Source organism: Camelus bactrianus, chromosome 3 (genome assembly GCF_048773025.1).
Source record: "Camelus bactrianus isolate YW-2024 breed Bactrian camel chromosome 3, ASM4877302v1, whole genome shotgun sequence".
Lineage (NCBI taxonomy): Eukaryota > Metazoa > Chordata > Mammalia > Artiodactyla > Camelidae > Camelus > Camelus bactrianus.
Genome location: NC_133541.1, coordinates 95499612 through 95518675, shown reverse-complemented (window position 1 = coordinate 95518675; position 19064 = coordinate 95499612). Strand labels below are relative to the sequence as shown.

General features: G+C 43.0%; 1 protein-coding gene and 1 long non-coding RNA gene across 3 annotated transcripts; one reads left to right on the top strand and one right to left on the bottom strand.

The window, feature by feature from the left end:
• Positions 1 to 7: 7 nt before the first annotated feature.
• Positions 8 to 10320, top strand: LOC123613233 (uncharacterized). Its single transcript, XR_012505641.1, has 3 exons — positions 8 to 608; positions 3592 to 3723; positions 9842 to 10320. It is a non-coding gene; the product is annotated as an uncharacterized LOC123613233 (long non-coding RNA).
• TXNDC15 (thioredoxin domain containing 15) lies at positions 3511 to 15729 on the bottom strand. 2 transcript variants are annotated; one of them, XM_074360692.1, is made up of 5 exons: positions 15568 to 15727; positions 9778 to 10253; positions 8315 to 8478; positions 6236 to 6366; positions 3511 to 4251 (listed from the first exon to the last, which is right to left on the bottom strand). In XM_074360692.1, the coding sequence occupies exons 1-5, from the start codon at positions 15632 to 15634 to the stop codon at positions 4055 to 4057; spliced, it is 1035 nt and encodes a 344-aa protein (XP_074216793.1). In that variant the 5' UTR covers positions 15635 to 15727; the 3' UTR covers positions 3511 to 4054. The 2 variants fall into 2 exon arrangements, with proteins under 2 accessions (XP_074216793.1, XP_074216794.1); XM_074360693.1 differs by lacking the exon at positions 3511 to 4251 and adding an exon at positions 4888 to 5028 and having other exon boundaries at positions 15568 to 15729.
• Between the last annotated feature and the right edge of the window lie 3335 nt (positions 15730 to 19064).

The window sequence follows — 19064 nt, the reverse complement described above, 5'->3', positions numbered from 1 at the left end:
CGGCCCCGGAAGGCCCCGCAGAAGCTTCAATGGCCGGAAATTCTCCTGGCAGCCGGGCAGGCCCCCGCAGGCCCCCCGAGGCCCCCGCAGGCCCCTGCGCTGTCAGACCCCGCTCTGCGCGCCTTCCGCGTCAGCCGCGCCCAGGTGTGGCGTTTCCCGCCTGTGCGGGGTAGATAGGCGGCCTGGCGCCGCGCGGAGGCTGCACCTCGAGTTCGCTCTTCGATGTCCGTGCCTCGGTTGTCGCAGCTTCGCCGACGGTCTGACTACGCTGGGCTCCCTCCTGGGCAGTGGAGCAGAAGGACTTCGCGGGCAGGGGCATCATCTCTTCCTAGAGATGAACCGCGCGCATGAAGAGGGGTGCTTGGGGACCACTCCCCTCTGCCCGCGTTTGAGGGGCAGTGAATCATAGTGAGCCATAGTGATTACAAGTCAGGGGGCCGTGGGTTCGTATGTAAGCTCTGCTTAGCTGCCAAGGCCCTGGGCAAACGGACTCATCTGTCTTTGCCTAGATAAAATAATTTGGAAAACCTACCTCAAAATGCTCCCCAAAAACTAGCACACGCATAGAACACAGTAGACAACCCGGAGATACATATTGGCAAATTTAGGTAAGTTCTTTTTTTTTTTTTTTTTTTTTTTTTGACAAAAGGGATATTCTTTCTTGTATATATGTAAATTAACACCTTATTCTCTTACCATCTTTTTTCCCTGAGATGTAATTCACATACCATAGAATTCACCCTTTAAAGTGTACAGTTCAGTGGTTTTCAGTATATTCACTTGTATTTTTTTTACTAGTCTAAGCATAACAAGAAGCAGTTTTGCAGAGGACAGCAATACACTCAAGAATTTTTTAAAGAATGAGAGTCCGTTGAAGTTTAACTTAGCAGTTGCTAGCATTTGGTTTTATTTCCCATGTGGACTTGGAAAACATAAAGCCTTTTTACCTAAAATAGCCTAAAATTCATATTTATGGTCCAACTCATCTTCCTGACTTTTGCCCACTTAATGAAAACTCAGCAGAGGAATCTTGCTATAGACCTTGATCAAATGTCACTGGTCTCAAGGCATTTACCTGAGACATTCTGGTTTCCTTTGCCTGATGGGTTAGGTTGACAGAGACTAGGGATGGAATTGGAGGTTATATTTCCAATATTTACACTGGGTGTTTAGGCTCATGAAAAATCCTCTACATACTTGCTCATTAAAGTGAGAACTGAAAAATGAACTGGTGGTTGCGAGGTAACAAGTCAGAGATTCCTCATCATTTTCCTTCCCTGATGCCACTGTAGGAGACTGGCATCTCAGTTCATCATGATAGCAGCAGCAGCAGCAGGATGCTAGTTAGGGCCCAGGGGAACTGATGTCCCAACAATAGGGGCTGTGAATGCTCTGCCCTCACATGTAGTTCTCTTAATAGGATTTAAGTCCCTTAGCAAAGATTTACTGGGCACAGCCTCTGTAGTGGACACTGTTGGGCAAGGCAGTCTCCTTCTCAGTCTTTCATGTCCTGCTTGACCACAGAATAGGCCTTGGGCCTGGAACACTTCCTTATCCAAAGAGCCCTCACAGCCTGTGCCAGGCTTATCAGCTTGTGTGGGAATATCCTTCCCTGTTTCACACTGAATGTGTGCTCCTTTGTTCTGCTTAAGCATGTGTATCAGTGGCCTTGGCACCCCTGCTTCCCATTTTCAGTACTTCAGACTCTGTCGGGGAGGGGGAGGGAGTCTTCTGCTCTGGCACTAAAGGGTGCTCTTTGGCTGTAGGCTGGAGGTGGGAGGCACCCATGGGCCATGAAGGACCTATGCACACTACTGGAGCTGATCTTGCTGCCTCTTCTCTGTGTGAGTTCCATCCGGTGCTTGACCATGTTGTTTTCCTTGGCAACTCTGATACCAAAAAGTCACGGACAGAAGTGTCTGGACTTGTCTCTGGTGGCTGGCACTGTGATGATCTTTGCAATCCTCCGTGTAGTTGCAGTCCCCTTTTGGCATTGGTTCCTGGTGCACGGTGTTCTTCTCAACAGACATCATGTTTGGCTTGGGATGGCTTAGCTAGTCTTGGACCACTTCCACTTCCTTCACCCTTCCCTCAACACCAGTGCTTCCTGCTGTCCCTCTGTACTTGAACCTCCCTTCCAGGGAACAGCCCTGCTCTACATTTCCCTCCAGGGGAACCCCATGTACCTTGTCTCAGCTAAATGTCAGCAGCAAAGACATGGACTTGTTGGTCATCCTGGGAGATTTTGCTCACCCTCTAGACTAGAATAGGGCCCCATGACATATCAGACAATATGAAAATTCCTGTATCTTTGATAGGGTAACTCCCACTCTGCGAACCTGCCCCCAAGGAAATGAGACTATATGTACAACCATAAATCTAGCCAAAGAGGACGGGTTAGGTAAGTAATGCTGAACTACTCAGGCCTATTATGTAGCCATGATTAAAAACTATTACCAACAGTGAAACAGTTATCATTTGTTAAGCAAAAGGGGGAGAAAAAGAGCTATATCACGACTACAAGTATGGGAAACACACATAAGAGAAAGACTAGAGTGGCATCTGGTGGTCACCTGGGCCATGGCATACAGGCAGGACAGGGTTCCAACCCACATAGAGGCTCTGGGGTCAGAATGCTTAGGTTTGAAGATAGGTTCCACCACTGGAAGTTGTAGGACCAAGAGCAAGTTATTTAGGGCCTCATTTACTCTTTTATAAACAGGACATATAATAGTAGTGTCAGTCTGAGGGCTGTAGTACAGATAAATGAAATAGTAGATGTCAAGCGCTTAAAAGAGTACCTGGCACACAGATAGTAATACTCAAATGTTAGTTATGGTAAGAGATGGAATTACTAGAGTTTTTTCCCTTGTATTTGTCACTACAGATAAACACACATGTAAAGTTTCAAATTCCAGCTCATCAACATACTATGTGTGTAACCTGGGTAAGTTATCTAACCTCTATATGCCTTAGTTTGCCCACTATTAAACTGGAATGGTAATATTCAGAGCCATGGTCCCCTCCTGCCAGTGACCACCCCAGCCAAAGCTGCTGTCCACAGCATGACACATCAAGTTGTAAACTCCCATCCAGTGTTACCCTCTGAGGAGATGCACGCATCCAAGGTTCTATTTTCATAGCACTCTGGATGCCTTAGGAAATGAACTGTTTTGTCTAAAGCTCTGGAAATGATCAGTATAAAAGCAGTTTATCATGATGTAGCCAGCTGTCATATTGGATCTTAAGGGATTTTTAGAAACAGCTTTTCAAAAAGTTTATGTAAACTACATGCTGTCTCTCTTCTCCATGTGTTCTAGACGAGACTAGAAGCAACTTGTGGGCAAGAACAGTATTTTTAATTTCTTTTGGCTCTCACTAAACCTCGCAGAGTGCTAAGAACATTTTAAGATTCAGTTAATGCATGCTGATTAACATCTGCCTTACCCAGAAACAACTTCTTAAACCACTTTGAATCCTTTTAGTGAAATCAGAGATCACATACACCAAGGTATTTGACTCCTTTATTTTCCCATCAGTTGCTACCTATAAGGTCACACTTAAGGATTGTAATTGTTCTTCCCATAACAGAATGCTTTCCTGCTTACTGGCTCTGGGAGAGAAATGGCAAATGGACAGAAAACCAACCTCCGTAGACGTGTATAAGAAATCAAGAGTTTTCTAAGACTATAACCTGAAAGTCCTATGTCTGCCTTCTATAGGGTAAGCATATTGTCATTCTAGCCGCTATTCCACCAGAATACACCTTCACAGGTCAAACTGGATTACTCCCTTAAAATACTGGGTTATGTTCAAGTAGTAAAAACAAAAATGGTGGATTCTATTAAATATTTTTGCATTTGCTTATTGCAATACTAGTTAAAACATCAGTTTATAACTTTTTGACACATTCAGCAGTTCAACAAATGCATGACTCTTTTAACCTGACCGAAGTTGTAAGTCAACACTTCACTGGAGAAAAGGTATGAAGTTGCAGCATTAATTTCCGAAATGAAGGACTGAAATTCTTTCCAACTCCCCTTTCAGTCCATCACTATTCCACATGTTCCTGCTCTTGTCCTGGAATTAGCCACCGAATACTCTCAGTTCGAATGGTGGCATACATAATAAAACTGATTAAAAAGAATAAGGAAAACACAAGCAACCAGTCCACACTTTTTATCAAAGTGCTAGGAAGAGGGCCTATTTGGTCTGCTTGAGTTACCACCACGTTTTTCTTGGCTTCTATACCTGAAAGAGAAATCAGGTGTTTCAAATCAGATACAAAATATACCTGCTACAGATATTCCTGAAGCACTCTGCATGGTATGCAAAATGATATGCAGTCTTAAACAAACACCACAGCTAGTATATCTGGGGTGGGCTTCACTTGCCTGTCGGTGTGATTTCTAATTTGCCTTTCTTCCCACCACATCAAAGGAGCAGGAATCCATTCAGCTATTCAAAGCTAAAACACTAGAATTTTAGTGAACTCACCAGAAGGGTCTTAGTGCGATGTATGAGTTGTCTTTTGTTCTTCTGCGAGACCAAAGTTCAGCAACTAGTAAAGCTATTCTCAGGAGTCTACAGAATGTTTGCACAGGTTAAGTAATGCTAAATTCAAAACGCTTTTAAGTAATTTACTGAAAGAATTGTTCAAACAACTAACCACCACCGGGATCAGTGATTACCAACGATGCTGTGACTCCTGGACTTCACTGAGCAAAATGGTTCCCTCTCTCCATGTCAGTCCAAATGACAATCAGGGTCTGCTATAAGACTTGCAATAACTAATCACCTGGTAACAAGCCTTTTGCTCCTATGAGGTAACTCAGCTCTCTGTTCTTCTGTGTTAGGGGTAAATAATTACATGCATGTAGCTAAGTATATATTGAAGGTGTGTTATAATTTTTATTTACTTCCAGTAACTTTATTACAGAAAGAAGAAGGGTGCTCTTGGTTGAGGCATTAAAGTTTTTGAGTGAACATTTTCAACGAAGGAAATTTCATTCAGTATCTTTTAATAACCTATAATGGAAAAGAATCTTTTGAAAAAGAACATATATATATATTTACACACACACACACACACACAAACTGAATCACTTTGCTGTACACCTGAAACCAAACAGTGTAAATGAACTATACTTTAATAAAAATAAATAAAAATATACAGTGCTCAAACTTTTACAGAATAAAAATCAGGCCATATGTTTTGGTAAATATAAGGAATTAAAATAGCATGTACAAATGGATTAATAAACAGAACATCATACAGCAACCAAAATGAACAAAGCACAAGCATACACAACAATGCAGATGAATCCCACAAGCGTAATGGTGAGTGAAATCAGTCAGACATGAAAGAATCCATACTGTACGTCTCCACTAATATAAAGTTCAAAAACAGGTAAGACTAATCTGTGATGTTAGGAGTGAAGATGGTGGTTATCCTCGGGGAGGGCAGAAGTGACAGTGCTCACAGGGGTCTAATAATATTCTCTTTCTGGATCTGAGTACTGGTTACCCAAGGTGTTCACTTTGTGAAAATTCATCACTATGTACACTAGTGATTGATGCATTACTTCTGTGTAAATATTATAGTTAAATGAATTATGTATGTAAAAAAGGTATCTACAGGTGTATAGTATGTGAATTTTATCTCAATAAAGCTGTGACTTTTTCAAAGGTATCTATAATCATATTAAAATTACCTGTTCATGTTCAGCCTGCCACTGGATGGGCATTATTTAACAGGATCATAACATTTCACTAGAAAAGAAGTTTTACATACCAAAGACAATCGTTTTTTTTTTTAAATTGAAGTACAGTTGATTCACAATGTTGTGTTAGTTTCTGTGTATAGCAAAGTGATTCAGTTATACATATACCTTTATATACACTTTTTCATTATAGGTTATTACAATACATTGAATATAGTTCCCTGTGCTACACAGTAGGACCTTGTTATGGACCAAAAGATTATCATACTATGTGAAGTAATTCAGACAGAGAAAAACATATCATATGATATCACTTGTATGCGAAATCTTAAAAAATGGCACAAATGAACTTACTAACAAAACATAAACAGACTCACAATGAAACCAAACTTACGGTTACCAAAGCCAATCTTGAATCCTTCACTTAAGGACAGGAGCAGATCAGAACCCACAGAAGGCATATTCCCCCAGCAATAAAATGTCTTCTTCTACAGGGTATTATGTCTACATACCTGTCTGGTTAAAAATGAAGATTTTCAGTGTTTCCAGTGTTCGGTCTGTATGATTAAATCTAGCCATTGGTTTAGCTCCTTGAAATAACAAGATGTTAGGAACAGCTACGGTGCCAAACCTGGTAGAAAGGCTACAAGAGAAAGAAGTCAGTCAGAAAACCTGAATTAACCGTGGGCTTCCTCACACAATTACCGTTATCAGAATGAATGGCAATAAATGAGAAAGGATTAGTTTCCTGTGACCTATGAGGCTTCGGACATTCAAACAATAGGCTTGTAGTTGCTTCTGACTCCCCTCCTCATGGGTTGTGGTTGGAGGAATTCCTGCTCTGCTCTATGAGTTGCTTTCTATTACAATATGGAACTACCCATGACAATCATTCCACTATTTCAGTTCCTCACCGACAGAACAGATCAAACCGGAAAATTCTAATTCAGGGACAAAGCACACTGTGTCCATTTACTTGACAGAAGAAATTTCAAACTCTCCAGAATGCCAATCTCCATCCCTCATGAAAGATTCAACTGATAGTAAGCAGTTAACTTGGTGAGTTGGTGAATAGGAATCTACAATCTAACAAACATACCAGCAAGTTCTCAATTAGGGCAGGACAATTCGGAAGTAACACAACCTGAGGGGTACTGTTTCGCTTTTACAGAATACAAAGCAGTGGTATAAGCTCTGGAGTCAAAACACTCTGAGCTCAAGCCTCAGTTCTGCCACCGAACCAGGTGTGTGACTTAATGGGTGGATAATTTAGCCTTTTTAGGTCTCAGTTTCCTCCATTAGTAAAATGGTAACATTGGATAATCAGAATTTTTTTTAATAAACATGCTGTAACATAAATATTAACACATGAAGCAAACACGTCCTTGCAAGCCATATGATAAGAACAAGTATCCTCTATTCTCCATAATCAGGGCACCATACCAGGCACTGAGAAGGATGCATGGACATGAAGGGGAAACAAAGCAGATGATAAAAGCCTGCAGGGGATGGGGGGCAAGATGGGGGTTAGTATCAAACCCAAAACTGAAGAGTGCTGAGCATAGGCTGGGAGCCAGCCATGCTGGCCTGGGGGCAGTGCAGCACCCAAAGCTGGACATTGACCCGACTGGATGTCCTTCTAATCAGTCTGTAACCTTGGGCCTGGCTACTCGGATACCTCCCTGAAGCCTTTGTGAGAACTACTAATTTGTTGGGCAATTTCTTTCTTCATAAACAATTTCAGGTAAACATTGGCAGGTGCATTACCCACACTGAAAACCAGTGCCTCATTTTTATCACCAACTTGACCATCTTTCACACTTTCCAATTCATTCACACACAACCTCCTTGTGACCTGCTAAGTAAGGTTTAGAGGAAGAGGGAAGCACATAGTTGATAACCTCTGGGCACAGTCATAGGGCTTAGGGGAAATATGTAACATCTGCACAAACTTCTCTGTAATCTGTCTTACTGTACATTTAGAAAAGGCAAAACCCCACTGAACTATATGAAAGAGTATAAAACAAGGGTAAATGTATTTCAAAGGGATAATTAATTCATTAAATTTATTCAATGTCTTAAGAACATGCATGCAAGAATAAATGTACGCACGAAGAAAGAAGGAAGGCGGGAAAGGAAGGAAAGAAAAAATAAAAAGGAAAGGAAGAAATCCTTAGTAGACATACAACGGGGGTGCTGAGAATTAGGCTGCTCGGGGTGGGGCCCTAAACTGCAGGTGAAAGTCACAAAGGAAGAACCTACCGATGATGCTAATTTTGCTAATTCAGCTTGACCAGGACCCTAAACAGTCCTCTGCCCCGTCCCGGGCCATCTGGCAGTGTCAACTTTAAATTCTAGCACACAGAGAATAGTCTTTCTTCTTAAAGGGTCTCCAGAAAGTGATACCCTCAGTTCCCTCAGGAATGTGACAATCCTCACTACTCACACTTGCCTCTTCCTCCCTTCAATTCTATTTCAAAGCTCCAGCTCATGCCTACCTCCTCTGCTCCTAACTCAACTAATTACAACCTCCAAGTAACTGCAACCGTCACCTAACAGGATGAGACGGAAACCCCACTCAGGGAAGATACCTGCTGTGCTGAGATGCATCCAGTGCCAAAAAATGAAGAGCTGGAAACGCCCGGGGCAGAGAATTAAAATGAGGGGCCAAACTGGCAGAAAATCGGCACCAAGGGGTGTAAAACAGGACTAGTGTGCAGTCACTACCGTTTGGGTTGAGGAAATCCATGAGGTCCTGTGACAAAAGAAACTAGTGTTAAAGTCAGCAGTGAAGGATGTGTACATTTTTCTAGAAGGATACCCAAGAAACAGGGACCACGACCACCTCCCTGGAAAGGAGGCAGGGACAGGAGGGAGACTAGTGCAGCTCCTTAAGAACCTTTCAGGTTTGGAACCACATGGATCCATGAATCAACAGAAAAGTATCATCAAATGAAACATTACAAACTTCTCTAAGCTTTCTTCTTATTATAAAGCAACTTTAATATTTTTTCATAATTCATCAATTCATATTCTAGGTACTCACAGGGTACAGGCCACTGTCCCAGCCCTGGAACAATCTGACAGCATCATTAAAGCACTGTGACCTCAGGCCCAAACCATCATCTTAGTAGAGCCAAGTCTGTACTAAGCAGCCAGATCCATGTATTTGGCCAAAGGTTAGTTCAGTTCGAGGTTGCACCACTCCTGCCATCCCCGAACTCAGACTGCTCAAACTGCTCTCTCCTGGTCACGTGTGTGACCCCCGTGCAAGAGTCCGCAGAGCTGAGGCACAGTGACAACCAGGCACTGAGGGGAGGGTGTGAGGCAGGGCTGGCCCCTGCACTGGAGGGGCCACGTGCACTCAAGGAACCACATGCACCCGCGGTTACAGTAAGCAGTCACAGCTTTCAGAGCTAGGATTCCTCTTTTACAGAAGCAGTCTGCATTCACTCTGTTCTCTGGCTTTAACAGTCCTACAGAAAATGTCAGTCAGCATCCCGATATTCTCTTGAGAATCACCATTTATCCAACCTGCTGGAAAAGCCTGGCTGGACTGGACAACCGTGTCAGCTCTCAGTCCAGAGGAAACACTGGATTCACACTCTTGGGAGGAAAGAAACTTTTTATCAATATAATGTACTTCTCAGGGGCATGACTAGTCTAAACAATGCTAAATCACAACTTAGTAGTTCAGATATTTTATTTTTATGCCTCCATAATAAATGCCTCCTTTGGAAGAAGAAAAAATGTTATGATTCTGATACCAAGCACCTATCTGTCCACTGGGGTTTTTACCATGAGGCTTGGTGGCAAGATTACCCCAAGGATGACCAGATTTAAGCTGCCTAAACAGCATAACTGACACTAGTTTTATCTTCTCTCCCTACAAACATCACAGAAAGCCAACTCAGTTTTCACTGATGCAGCCATCAAATGCTATGCCACTCACAGCACGATAAAGATTATGAGTCTCCATAGGAAAGGTGATAGAGTATTAAATCGTAAAATCAATGCTGAAAAGGAGAAAACTGCTAAATAATTTATTTTTTACCTGTGACATATTTAAAATTTTCAGAGTGAAATTTTCTAAGCCTGTCACATTTCTCTCCTCGCAGTTCACCTTTGGGGATTTCAGACTTTCGGTGCTGTTGGAGTCCTCCGCCGGAGTTGGGTCGGATTCCACCGCTTCGGGCTCCGTGTAATACTCCTCTTCTCTATCTGGGAAGCTTGCTCCAGCGCTGTCCAGAGAGAAGAGGCTCTCCCGGAGATTGCACCTGGAGTCCTCCTCCCCTCCAGCCCCGCAGGTGCCAGCGCCACTGGGCTCTGAGCTCAGTCTGTCCTCTGCTTCCCCAGGGATCACAGACAACATCACCATGTGGTCGCCATCTGCGTCCAGCCCCAGCACTGCATTGGCCTCTTCCCTGGGCGTGTCCTGGCCCACTGGAGGCTCCTCCTCACTCATGTACACAGCCCCCACCTGGAAAGGGTGTGCAGGCTGCTCCTCTGCCCATAAGTGACCTCTTTTCTCTGCAACCAAAGCACACCAGCATGTTCACAGTCGTATATGACTTCAAAATAAATGAGTCCAAAAGAATTACAGTTTTCAAGTATGAAATTTTCTCCTACGGAGAAAAAAGTTACCTTCCCATTAAACTATCAGAGAGCCACCCAGCATTCTCCAAGTCTTGAAGAAAATCACAAGGAGGTACTAGATTAATGAATGCCAATAAGTGGAAAAATACATAACTTCATGTAAAACCCACTGCTTGCCATGTGGATTATAAGCAAAAACATTCCAGTGCAGACATCCAATTAGGAAAATATAATACAAACACCTTAACAGTTTCACTTGTTTGATGTCAATATCCAAGAAAATAAATGATGGCTTTATGGAAAATTCTATGGCAAAGCATCATTTTGCACCTATTGTAACAGTTCTGTGAGATGGGCGGGACAAGGGTTATCATCTCCACTTAACAGATGACCAGGCTGAGGCACAGAAAGGTTCAGCATAATGCCCAATGGCACACAGCTAGTAGGCAGCAGGGCCAGGTCTAAGAGTGAAGCCTTCTGACTGCTACTCCAGAACAAGCCTTACTCTCCCGCCATGATACCTTGGGGATTGCTGGTACCACACTGCCTGAGGAACCTTGCAAGTGCCAGCAGCACCTCCTTCCTGAGGTGGTCTGTACAGCTGGCCTCTGCTCTCCTGCCTGCTGCCCTTGGACTACTGCCGTCAGGAGTGCTAAAGGTGCACCCAGCAGTGCAGGGGCAGCAGCAGGGTGACGAGGAGGAGGACTTCCCTTTCACTTTGGAGTCACTAGATAGGGCTTGAGCCAAATGGTCGGGGAAGGGAAGAGTCCTGGCAGTCTGATATGTCCATTCAGCAACTTCTGTTCACCTCTGTATTGGTGACTCCAGCCCCCCACCTCTCATTACCTCAACAACAGCTGCCAGAAACTGGGCCGAGCACTCACTAGGGGAAACAAACGAGCCCAGCTGCACTCAGACAAGCTCATCATGTGGCTGGGGAGCCTTCAGCTGTGTGATGAGCTCTGCAAAGCTGGGGAGGGATCTGAGGGATCTGAGGTATGCACATTTTTGTTTCCATAGATGTTTGCAGATTCATTCAGGAATTCAAAAACATTCTCTGTGAATATACTTCTGGCTAAGTAGAGTAACAGGGACCAGTAACAGGGACCTTCTGGAATAACCCAAAAAATAGCCAAATATGCAAAACAACACTTTCAAGAGACAAGCAATCAGACAAGGAAGGACAATGAAGACAGCAAGAAACAGGAAGCAAATGAGTAGAGTCCTACAATTGCTAACTGCCTGAGGGAGTTCCCACCATGTTTCAGGGAGGGCCCAGCAGATTCTTCCAGTTGGGGAGATGGAGCTGAGGGTCTAGAAAGACCAAGAAAGCTAGAGTTTGCAGGACAGCATACCGGGGATGGGAGGACTGCAGAGAGAGGATGCTGGAGATCTGCGGAGGGGCCCCCACCTTGAGTAAATATGTCAGCATATGCATGGAAGCAAAGTACCCAAAGCCAGGGAAAGACTCACTCAAAAGGATTACAGGCAACAGTACACAACACTCACAAAGAGCTGGGAACAATACCTGTTCCCACCAGCTAGACTGGAAAACCTCATAATTCACAGGGCACTGTGGGGAGAACACAAAAGGGACTTGCCTCAGTAGTGGGGCCCAATTAACCCTAAAGTAAATGTAGCTCTGCTTCTATCCAGCAAACCTTAAAGGTGAGGATCAAACTGTGTTGAAGTAACTTAGCTGTATCCCAGAGCAGAGCCCACAAGAATACTTATATGAATACTAAAATATCTAGCATTCAACAAGGTAAAATTTACATCTGGCATCCAATCAAAGATTGCCAGGCATGCAAAGAATCAGGGAAATGCTCCTCATCATCCATAATGAGGAGAATAATCAACCAAACTGACTCAGAACTTGCATGGATGTCAGAATTATTACTTGAGGCTACTAAAACAGTAATTACTGTATTACATATGTTTAAAAAGTTAAGTAGATATAGAGAACATAAGATATTAAAAAAGACCCAAATTGAAATGCAAATGAAAACCACAGTAAGATATCTCCTCCCAAATATCACAATAGCTATTATCAAAAAACAAGAAATAACAAATGTTGGCATGAATGTGGAGAAAAGGGAAACTTGTGCACTGTCAGTGGATATGTAAATTTGTGCAGTCACTATAGAAAACAGTATGGACAGTCCTCAAAAAATAAAGAATAGAACTACCATGTGATCTAGCAATTCCACTTCTGGGTATTTATCCAAAGTAATTGAAAACACTAACTCAAAAAGATACATGCACCTCATGTTCACTGCAGCATTATTTACAAAAGCAAAGACATGGAAGCAATCGATGGATGAATGGATAAGAAAATGAGAAATATATATATACATATATATATATATACATATATATATATATATATATATACACACACTATTCAGCCACTAAAAAAAAAAAAGGGGGGAATCTTGCCATTGGCGACAACATAGATGGACCTTGAGGGCAATATGTTAACTGAAATAAGTCAGAGAGAGAAATACAAATACTGTATAATCTCATCTATATGTGGAATAAACAAACAAAAACAAGAGTTCATACAGAAAACAGATTGGTGGTTGACAGGTGGTAGGCAGGCAGTGGGCAAAATGGGTGAAGATAGTCAAAAAGTACAAACTTCGAGTTATAAAATAAGTCATGGGGATATAATGTACAGAATGATGACTACAGTTAATTATACTATATTGTATATTTGAAAGTTGCTAAGAGAGTAAACCTTAAAAGTTCTCATCACAAGAAAAAAATTTGTATAACTATGTGTGATGGTAGATGTTAACTAGACTTACTGTGGTGATCTTTTCACAATATATAGAAATATTGAATCATTATACTGTACAACTGAAACTACTATAATGCTATATGTCAATTATATCCCAACATATAATTTTTAAAAAGACCCAAACCATACTTCTAGCAATGAAAACTACAAGGTCTGAAATGCTTTGCCATAGCAGAATTTTCCATAAAGCCATCATTTATTTTCTTGGATATTCTCATACCCATACCTCTCAACTGCACTGGAGGGGATTAATGGCAGATTAGACACTGCAGAAGAGGGTGGTGAACCTAAGGCATAGCAGTAGAATTCATACAAAATGAAACACACAATAAAAAAAAAAGAATCCTCCCCAATTAAGAGCATCATTGAGCTGTGAGACAATTTTCAAGTGGCCTCGTATACAGATGATTGGAGTACTCAAAAGAGGGAAGAGAGGGATATAGAAGAAATAACAACCAAAAATGTTACAAACTTGATGAAAACTACAAATCCATAGATCCAAGAGGTTCAACAAACCCCAAGCTCAATGAACTATATCAAGACACATCATAATCAAAAAAATCTTATAAGCAGTCAGAGAAAAAAGGCATGCGATATACAGGGGAACAAAGATATGGATGAAAGCAGATTTCTCATTGGAAACAATGCAAACAAGAGAAGCATCTTTAAAATACTGAAAGGAAAAAACTATAAACCTAGAATTCTGTACCCAACAAAAATATCTTTCAAAAACAAAGGCAAAATAAACAGTTTTTCAGACATACAAAAGCTGAAAGAATTCATCACCATCAGATCCACATAACAAGAATCTTAAAGGAACTCCTTCAGGCAATAGAAAAATGACACCAGATGGAAATCCACATAAGAGAATAAAAAGCACTAGAAATGGTAACTACATAAATACATATCACAATTCTTTCTGAAAGTCTAGCTCTGAAGGGGGCAAGAATAACTGGGTAGTTGTTACTGGCAGGCAGGAGGCTAAGGTGGGGTTTTGCTTTGGTTTTTAGGGCATAGGAGAAATTTAAGGATATATAAAGCTGATGGGAAAGCAGGTTAGTAGGAAAAGATGACAGTATAGGTTAGATGGAACAGAACACAGGGCTTCAGAAGCAAGGTAGGTCTTTCACACAAGAGGGTCAAGCACCTCTTTGGCTGTGACCTAGAGAAGGGGCTGAGTATCTGGGCAGGGAACTCTGCCAAGCTGGTGGAGGTGGCAGTCTTTCTGAGAGGCAAAGAGAAGATATCCAGCACACGCTATCCCCTCTCTGAGGCTGGTGGTTAAGTGTGCAACAGAGATGTGTAGTACAGAGGTTTGACTGTGAGGACAGGCAGACATGGGCATGAATTGTGACTTCTCAACTTCTGCTGCTTACCTTGGTAAAAGACTTAGGGACGCTGAGTCTCAGTTTACTCATCTATAAAACAGGGACAATAACATCTACTTTATAAGCATTTAAAGATTAAATAAAAATGATGCTCAAAAAGCACTAAGCACACTGCTTGGCACATAGTGAATGCTTTCATTACTGGTCATTGTGTTACTATTCCTCACCATTCTTCCTGCTTACCAAGCTGGCCGCCATGCCTCCTTCAAGGGAAAGGAAAGACCTGCCTATTCTTGGTAAATTCTGAATGACAAGCAACGCCAAAGGGTCTGGACTTCAATAAGACTGTGGGGAATGGGGTGAAGGAGCAATGGGAGTAAAGCCCCCACTCCTGGGCCCGGTCATGGCTCCAGGTGGCTGCCTTCCCCAGGGAGCTTGCCCTGGCAAACAGCAGGTTTCCCTGGGAGTCTACTGTGTTTTTCTCTTCTGTCCTTCACGCAGGGACCTCAGCAAGAATGACCTTCTTATGAAAGTGGTCCGGCAGGGTGCAAAGTAAAGCATGGGGGCATTGCAGTCAGAGAGATAGGCTCTGCCAATTACCAGAACCGCAAACTTAGGCATGATTACTTAGCCTCTCTGAGCTCAGCATCTTCATCTGTAAAACGGAGATACTCACAGAACCTATCTGAGAGAGTGCGTGGGAGGACTAAATGAGATAATGATAGAAAGCAGAATGCAGTTCCTGGCTCCTAATAAGGGGCCATAAATATCGGCTATTCGTATGCTGATTATCATTAGTAATAAAGTGCTGAGCACACGGTGGGTAAGCCTCAGTAAGCGCTAATACACGGTCGCTCCTAACTGACAGCCACCTGCTGAGGGGCCTGAACGCGGCCTGGGCTTCCCGCCCGCTGCCCCACACCCCAGACCGCGAGCAGGGACCACCAGCGGAAAGACGTCAGGACAATGCGGGGAGAGGAGCTCCGGAGGGCGCCCGTAAGAGGGAACGAGCGCAGCTGCGGCCTTCGCGCAGGTCACGCTGGTAGCCCGCCACCCCGCCCGGCATCTCCCGCATGGCCGCCTGCGCCCCCGCCCACAGCCCACCACCCGCACTCACCCTCCTGGCCGCGGGCGGGAGGCCCGAGCACCCACAGCAGTACCTGCCACCAGCCAAGAAGCCGCATGGTGAGAGGCGAGCCGCAGCCGCGACCACACCCAGGTCAAAGAGCAACTGGCGCACAGCGACGTGAGTCCAGATCCCGGCCGGAGGAAGGCTGGGGGAGGAGAGCCTGGGAGCGCGGGCGCGGCCCCGCGCCGCCATCTTGGCAGCTGGCAGCCGCCGCAGGCGCCATCTTGGAGTCGGGCGGCCGCGTCTGGCTTCAGGCCTGTGCTGTTGGGGTCCGGGCAATTTAGGAGCCAGGCGCCAGCCGTCTCGGGACTTTTCGAAGTTCGCTGACTGCCAGGTCCTGCGCGGGGTTGTAGTAGAGGCCCGCGGCTCTCTATCTTCACGCGCGAGTCGGGGCCTGCTGGCCGGCAGCACACTGCGTCGGCCCGATGCTTCGTTCTCAGGCCAGCAAAGCCCAGAAGCCTCCTCCTGAAGTGCCCATTGAGCTGCAGATCTTCGAATCTCCTGCCTTACCCGTGCTAGCCTTCACAGGTTGACAGATAAAGCACAGGATGCCCAGTTAAATTTGAATTTCACATAAGGAGTAATTTTTTACCGTAAGAGGTAGATGGAAATTCAAATTTGACTGAGTGTTATGTAATTTTATTTGCTATATCTGGCAACCCATATCCTGCCTATCTACTCAGGGCAGGAGTTTTTTTTTGTTGGTTTTAACTCATTCACCTGCAGGCCAGTATCTCCTTCCCTAAACCACCCCTAAGGCCATCTCCAGAATTAAAGCTAGGAAGGGGCCTAGAATAGAGAAGACATGGGGATGGGACGGTGTACAACTGAGGAGCGGGGCTCTGCTTTCCCAAGCAGAAGCACAGAAGGGGAGTCTAGGAGAAAATTCTTGGAGGAAATAAAAAGGATGACTTTAGTCAGCAAGTAGGGTATTTTAAGGAAGATGGCCTCCTAAAATTGAACAAATCAAGTTTTGAGCAGCCACCAGGGCTAAATCAGAGAGTGCAGCTTTCAGGGTTATTTTAAGAGGCTGAAAAAACAGAAATAGATTTCAAACATCTTTACAACGAATCATTGGTAAGTATAGCAATGTTAAGAGGAACCTGGGCTTTTTGGCCATGAGGTGAAATCCTGGCTCTGCCATTTTTAATAGTATACGGTTGACAGCAGGTTATCTAACTTTTCTTAAAGTTCAGTTTATTTATCTCTAAAATCAGGGTGAAATTATATATGGATAAAATTATATGTAAAGTGATGAATACAATGCCTGGTGCACATTAAGCACTTCAGAGTAGTAGCCATTATTATCTGGATCATACAATTTCAGTGGAGTAACCATAGTTCCCTTGTGACCATCAAAGAGAGATTGTTAGATCGAAAAGATGCATCATCAATCTACCCCTATGGATAATTTGTATAATCTAAATAGGCTGCCATTGTTTTGCTACAGTAAATTCTCTAGTGGGTGGAGGATCTGAGGCAATGGACAACGTGGCTGAATGAGTCCACAGTTCTAGAGTTGATCACTACAGTCATCATTTGGCTAACAACCTCCCTCATCTATAACAGTGTAATAGCAAACCTTTACTTTTTCACATAACCTTCATACTGTATTTGAAGGTACATGAAAAGCCAATGGGACAGAGGATTACGGGAATTTAGGATTGATGAAAAGGAGGCTGATTCGACTCCTGTGGACACTCCAATGTGGATCCCCCGTGGTTACTTACTCTTTCCTTTTTATCATGTCCTTTTCCTCCCTGTGTTTGTGTTTTGACTGTTTTGTTTCGACAGATGCATTACAGATGGTAGAACTGTTATCTTCTGATAAATACTATATATACACTCTCTAATGACAACTCAATAAATCCAGCCACAAGATAGAAAGCACATTTGACTGCCTTGCCAGTATGGGGCACCTGCACTTATTTTCAGTGAGAAAATTGCTTTCAGATGTAAAACCTTGATTTTATTTTCATTTCTAGGAGGGGAAAAAGTTGACATCCTCTTCCTTTGGCTGTAATGAACTCTATGCACCAACACTACACAGCTTGGGGATTGTTCATACAAGAATCTGATAATAATTGGAGTTGTGCACAGCTACACAGCTGTACTCTGGGTGTTGTTTGCCCCTTTGACAGGTTTGCCTAGATTTTTTTTTAATCTGATGCATGATGAGGGCCTCTTTCTCTCCCTCCCTCCCTCTCATCAACAAACAAGTATTTTTCATTTAGATCACTGTGGCAAAGTGTATTTTCCAAAGATTGCCACACTAACATTCCCCATCCTACATGCTGTTGTGCAAAGTAATTTTGCCATTGCAACATCAGTACATAGAATCTAATTCCCCTCCCTTTAAATCTGGATGGGCCTGTGTTTCACATATAATCAACAGAATGTAGCAGTATATGAAACAATCCTGTATGACTTCTGAGGCTACACAGATTTATCCTTTTTTGCTAGAAGGTTTGCACAGGCGTTCTGAGCCATGAAGTATGTAGATGGACTGTCCTGAGGCTACTACGCTCTGAGGAAGTTCAAACTAGCTTGCATAGAGAACCCCTGACACTACATGAAGATGCCCACCACCAGGAGCTGATCTTAATCCCACTCTGTTCCAACTTTGGCCATCATTGAACTACTTCTGCCTGGGGCCGTAACTAGAAATGTCCAATCTGAGCTCTTTCCAAATTCCTAACCCACAAAAACAGATTTAAAAATTGTTATTTTAACGGAGAAAAAGTCTTTTCAGCAAGTGGTGTTGGGAAAGCTGGACAGCCGCATGCAAATCAATGGAAGTTAGGACACTCCCTCACACCACGCACAAAAATAAACTCAAAATGGCTTAAAGACTTAAACATAAGACAAGATACTATATATTTGTGAAGTATAATGTTTTTACTTAAATGCCTTTTTTCCTCCTAATTCTCCCTGACTCCCCCCACCATCACCCCATGTTATCTACTATTAATAGAGTTTTGCGCATATCCTTTTGGGTATATTGGTAAACAAATTAATATGCAAGTGGTTTTTTGGGGTTCTTACACTAGCTACAAATTTTCTATGCAGTAAACATGGTTTATATATAAATTGTAATTTGTCCAACTACCATTTGTTGAAACAATTCCAGTGAATTGGAACTGCCAGGACTAAGGGTATCCAAAATTTATATTTTGAGTCCAATCTATAGATTTCCCCGTAATTATATAGATGAGTCCTCATCAATCTTTTACAAACATGTGCACGCGCACACACACACACACGTGTGCACACACACATACACGCACACACACACACAGAGTGGAATACTACTCAACCATAAAAAAGAATGAAATAATGCCATTTGCAATAACATGGATGGATGTGGAGGGTATTATGCTAAGTAAAATAAGTCACACAGAGAAAGACAAATATTGTATAAAATCACTTATATGTGGAATCTGAAAAATACACTAGTGAACATAAATAAAAGGAAACAGACTCAG

Bases quoted from the DNA above. Each gene is read 5' to 3' on its own strand.
- TXNDC15 (XM_074360692.1), bottom strand. From the start codon at position 15,634: ATGCGGCTTCTTGGCTGGTGGCAGGTACTGCTGTGGGTGCTCGGGCCT. The intron at 10,254-15,567 runs GTGAGTGCGGGT...CTTTGGTTGCAG, and splicing joins TCCCGCCCGCGGCCAGGAGG to AGAAAAGAGGTCACTTATGG. The intron at 6,367-8,314 runs GTATCTTCCCTG...TTTCTCTTGTAG, and splicing joins GATGCATCTCAGCACAGCAG to CCTTTCTACCAGGTTTGGCA.